Raw genomic sequence first — 5,472 nt, 5'->3', positions numbered from 1 at the left:
AGCCCAATATAGGGCTCAAACCCAGGACCCTGAGATCATGACCAAAGCCAAAGTCAGACGCTTAACCGACTGAGCCACCCAGGTGCCCCTCATGCTTAGTAATTTTTGATTGGATGCCAGATGCTGTGAATTTTACGTTGTTGGTTTACCTCGTAAGGATATTTTTGTATTCCCATAAATCTTGTTGAACTTTTTTCTGGAATACACATAAGCTATTTGCAACCACATTGATCCATTTGATTTGTTACGTGGGTGTAGAGCAGTCGTGGTCTAGGGATAATTATTCCCCACTACTGAGGCAAGACCTTTCTGAGTACTCTATCTACTGTCCCGCGAATTTCGACTTTTTCCAGCCTGTCTAGTGGGGTTAAGGCACTATCTCCTCTGATTCTTTTAGTTATTTCCTCAGCTTCAGGTGGTTTTCTCCCATACACATGATAAATAGTACTCTGATGAAAGAGAAATTCTTCATAACACAAGAAATTGTCATACTTTGGGGTCTTGATAGTTCCAAGGGATGTTAGTGGATTTTGTGTTAAATTTCAAGAATGTTATCTAGAAGGTGAGGTAACAACAACACTAGGTTCCATATTAAGACAATTTGTAATAGCAAGAGAAACTGTGATATTGCCACTCAACATCCACATCCCAAAAAAGAACTTTCTGTTTTACCAGGACAGATTCAGATACTTTGACTTTTCTTAATTAAGAAAGGCAGAAGACACTGAAAATACTGACAGAGGTAAGTTTCACTGCTACCCTTAAGAGCTGGGGTTTTGGTGCAGACATGTTAGATTTAAAGAAGTTCACATTTTTCTTACACCTGAGTTTCAGAAGCATGTCTTCAGCAGGACCCTGAGCCCTGCTGTCCATGCACCTGCCGTCCTGTTCTTTCCAGTCCACAACATCGCAGAGGCTCTAGGTTCTCCTTTGTGGGAATGTGTGCTGAGCTCCTGGACTGTCACAATGGGCTCACTCTCCTGAAGAGAGGCCCTGGGGGAGCCTGATGAGAGTGTGCAAGCAGGGATGGGAGGAAGGGTTTCTGAATATGGTCACACACCAGACTGCCCACTCTCACAGCACCACCCTAGGCCAGTTGTTCCTTCCAGTCCAACTCGCTGCTCTCTTGCCTTCACTCTTCCTGTTCTCTCCACTAGCTCACGAGTGCCCCCAACATCTGCCTTTCTTCAACCCCTCTCTTCTCTGACTTAATTCTATTCATATACACACAGGTTGCACCCACCCTGGAATCAGAGGTTCTCAGTCTGCATCTCCACGTCAGTCTGGGTCTCCAGGTTACAAGTATTAGAGAATCCCTCAGGTTGCCTTACAGAGGCCAAGGGCACAGTGGAGTGAGGAAACCCAGGACACCACTCCTGCAACAACACAGTTAGGCTTCATGCCATGGCGGCCAATTTCTCACAGCACTCTAATGGTTCCAAGACAATTCTGGTTCTGGCCACTTTTGTGATCTCTGTTTCTGTTAGTGTCTTCTGATAGTTACAAAGACAGTGTGGAGAAGGAGGTACATGTAGGTCTCAGGAAGGGAAACTAGACTGATAAAGGCCATAGAAGAGCAGTGAAGAACAGAGATGTGGATATTCAGCAAGATTAGTGACCTGGGCTTGAATCAGTGTTCTGCTGGGGCCAGCCTAAGATTTTAAGCAACCTCCTTTCACAAAGAGATGCTCATTACAATGCAAAACAAAAAATACTCAAGGAAAACATGTTTATCAAAGGTTATTTGGATGATGAAGATGGCCATACGTATTTAGTACTTAGCATAGGCCTTGGCACATGCTTGCTCATTATGCCAGCCACGATTATTTATTATTTTTCTTTTATTTTGGGGTGAACCCAAGAATGTATGTATGTCAGCTGCTCTGACTTGTTTTTCTCCCTTCCCACTCCAAACTCCTGTATTCTTAGAGGAAGCCAATGCCCCCCATATTAGGATTTCTCCAGCAAAGACCCAGAAACATCCCTTCTCTGAAGCACGGACAAGAAAAAGACTGAGCGAGGTAAAGAGACCACAGGCTGAGGAAGGACTGGAAGCCTGCTATCCAGCACACCTAAGGTACTTGTCTTTCTCTGGGAGGAAAGCCTCCTTGGAGAATTCATGATTAACTAATTTATTAGTTTATTATTAGTGATTTGGAATAGAAGTGGAAATCTAATCACTAATTAATTACTAGTGATTAGTGATAATAATAGATTACTATATAATCACTAATCACTAATTAATTAGTGGTTTGGAATAGAAGTGGGAATCTAATTACTAGTAATTAGCAATTATATAATAATTAGATTATAATATATTATATATAATAATTAGATTATATAACATATATAATATATAATAATTGAATGATCTAATTACTATATAATTACTAATCAATTAGTGATTTGGAATAGAAGTGGAAAATGATAGCTGGGCCCAGGAGCTCTCTGTGAAAGATGACATTTTGCACTAAAGGGACGACTATATGCCCTGATGTCCATCAATGGGACATAATTCCTATGACACATGTTACTGCTGCTCTGGTTCTTGCAAGGAAAGTTTTAAATTATTTAACATCATGACCATGAAGCTTAGTGACAACATGCTTTGTGAGTATGTACCAAATTAGATATTTTCATTTCTTTTTAAAGTAGGACAATTTTTTTTTTTAAGAGAGAGTGTGAGAGTGGGAGGAGGAGTGGGGAGAGGGAGAGAGAGAATCTTAAGCAGGCTCCATGCTCAGCAGGGAGCCCGACGTAGGGCTCAATCCCGCGACCCTGAGATCATGACTCGAGCAGAAATAAAGAATCAAATGCTTAACCAACTGAGCCACCCAGGAGCCCCTAAAATAGCACAATTTAAAAATGTAGATCATCTCAGTTTACACATTTGTGTAGCAAAGGCACTTGCTCATGTGTATTTAAAGTCCCAGGGGTAAGCAGACAAGGGGACCCACAGAGAGGCAGGAAAGCGAGGACTGAGATCTCTGATGGTGAGGTTACCATAATTGCAGAATAGGCACACAGGGTGGAGAGAGAAATGAAGGCATTTTTCTGGAAAACAGAAGCAGGCAGAGTGCGGGGGTGGCACCCATCTCTTTCTCTCTCCTAGCCCACCAGAGAACATGCAGATTCTGATCACTGCGTGGACCCTGGCTCTGCTGCTCCTGCTGCAGCAGCCCCTGCAATTTAAAAGTTGGCGTTTCCAACTCGAGGAGTCAGAGGAAGAGATAGAATGGTTTGAAGGTTACTTGGTGGAAATGCACAGTTCAGGACCTCCCAGACCTCTGACCAAAGAAGCTTTCCAAAGACAGATTATCGATCCTGAAAAACCACTAACTGATTCTAACTACCGTACTGATGGAATGAAGATGAAAATGTCCATGACATTCTGTTGTGTCAGAGAATATTTCTTCCTTTGAATAGCACATGAGGACTTGCTAAAGATCCATAGCAACGTATTTGTGCCTTGTAAGAATGGAGTTAAGAAATGTCACAGGAGCAGGCACCTAGTAGGAGTGTACTGTAATTTAACAAGAGGAGCTAGAATGACAGACTGTGAATATGACTCTTCTTATAGGCAGGGCCATGTCCTTATCACTTGCCAATGACAAAATGATATTCAAAAAATTGTTCCTGCTCATATAAGTAATATTATGGTTTTAGATGATGATACGCAGGGTAGTAGCATCTTCCACAATGAAGCCGAGTGTCCATTCTTTTTTTTTTTTTTTTCATTTTATTTGTTTGACAGAGAGAGATCACAAGTAGGCAGAGAGGCAGGCAGAGAGAGAGGAGGAAGCAGGCTCCCCGCTGAGCAGAGAGCCTGATGTGGGGCTCGATCCCAGGACCCTGAAATCATGACCTGAGCCAAAGGCAGAGGCTTTTAATCCACTGAGCCACCCAGGTGCCCCCCGAGTGGCCATTCTAAAATAGTATTCTTTAAAAAGTCATGATAGGAGGATATCACCTGCTCCATCCCGATCCTTGCAAGTTAAAATTGAGAACGGTCGTTTGAGTCCATTCATGTTCATCATCTGTCTTCTTCCCTTCTTTTAACCATGCAAAGGCAATGTGGGCTCAGTTCACCGATGACTCCTGGAGATGTGGTTTCAAACAGGTCAAGTAATTTAGCACATTTTGAGTGTGTTATGAGGACAAATGCCTGCAGTGAAAGGAGAGCCAGCTCCAAGAGGAACAGGAAATGGTTGTCTGGAGTATGCTCCTGAGTCATATTCATGTGACTCTCTAGTTCAGTAGAACTAACAAAGTGCATTGACCTACTGAAGTGTCTCCAGCATGATTATGAGGGGTTTCTGGATTTGGAATGACCTTTCTCTGTAACATGATTTGAAAAGAAAAGAGCTCAAAGCTCTTCGAGAAGTTGTGCAATTCAACTTTCCAGTACTATATTTGTAGACATTTCACTTGTTCTGTTCTTTCCATACAATGAAATACAATGAGAACATGAAGATGTAGATTCTAATAGGGGACATCTCAGGATAAATACCTAAATATTCAGGATAGCAAGCTCCCCAAAGTACTTTTCAATTGCCCAATGCTGTGTCTGTAGATTCCCACATCTTTGCTTTGGATTAGCCATCACTGTTCACAAAACTCCAAACAATTCCTCAGTTTCTGGCACAGTTACCTTTCTTTATGATTCCCTTCCTCACTTGCCAGTAGATGTGGCTGCATCTGAGAATATGCCACTTCCAAAAAAGGCTGGGGAGTCTGTATGATAAGAGAAATCTGTCTGTCTAGTACAAGTAATAATTTCTCTCTTTTTGTCTGTGAAATTCCATAATATCCTTTAATTATGAGTCTCAGTAACTTACAGAAGATGGGATAAGGCGTAGTGAAGGGAGATGGTAGGGAGAGTGTCTATTACTTTTGCACATTGCACTGAAATCCTATCTGCTCATTTCCTCCCCTGCCCTTATTCTTGTCTTCAGACTCAGACTAAGAGCCTACTTTATCAATCATTTGATGTAAATTAAGGGCCTAGGGCCAAGGACTGCCAGAACCCATTTCAGTGACTAAGAAAAGAACACCAGAAAATGAAACTACTCTTCATGTGGGAGCCTGGGGCTTTTAATTGTAATATCTGCGTGAATGAGGATCCCATCAAACTTTAAAAATCTTATGACATGCTCTAAGAGTCAACCTTCTATACATGAAGCAAAGAAGTTCTGCACAAAGGCTAGCCTGGATATGTGCTATGGGCCCTCTCATCTGGTCCACTCATCTCACCTGTCTCGGGATTATACAACACATAATATATTTGTAAGAGTATGATATAGTACATAAGGCATGAAATAATCATAAGATTATCTCTTTCTCTCCAGATAAGTGGTCTGATCCATACACATTGAAAACTTGAATCAAGGAACTAGAAGGATTATTTATACAGTTTTTTTTTTCATCACACAATTTATTCTTTATGTTGGAATTGGAATCCCAGTAATGATG

General features: G+C 41.6%; 1 protein-coding gene across 1 annotated transcript in view; it reads left to right on the top strand.

Moving 5' to 3' along the window:
• Positions 1–3,125: 3,125 nt before the first annotated feature.
• Positions 3,126–5,472, top strand: part of RNASE9 (ribonuclease A family member 9 (inactive)) — a gene marked incomplete at both ends in the record, with an annotated part of 3,518 nt that continues 1,171 nt past the window's right edge. Inside the window, 3 exon segments of the mRNA XM_082734441.1 lie at positions 3,126–3,419; positions 3,423–3,608; positions 3,612–3,681. Coding sequence (XP_082590567.1) covers positions 3,126–3,419; positions 3,423–3,608; positions 3,612–3,681 — 550 coding nt within the window.

Source organism: Mustela nivalis (assembly GCF_964662115.1).
Source record: "Mustela nivalis genome assembly, chromosome: 6".
Taxonomy (NCBI): Eukaryota; Metazoa; Chordata; class Mammalia; order Carnivora; family Mustelidae; genus Mustela; species Mustela nivalis.
This window is presented reverse-complemented; position numbering and strand designations above follow the sequence as displayed.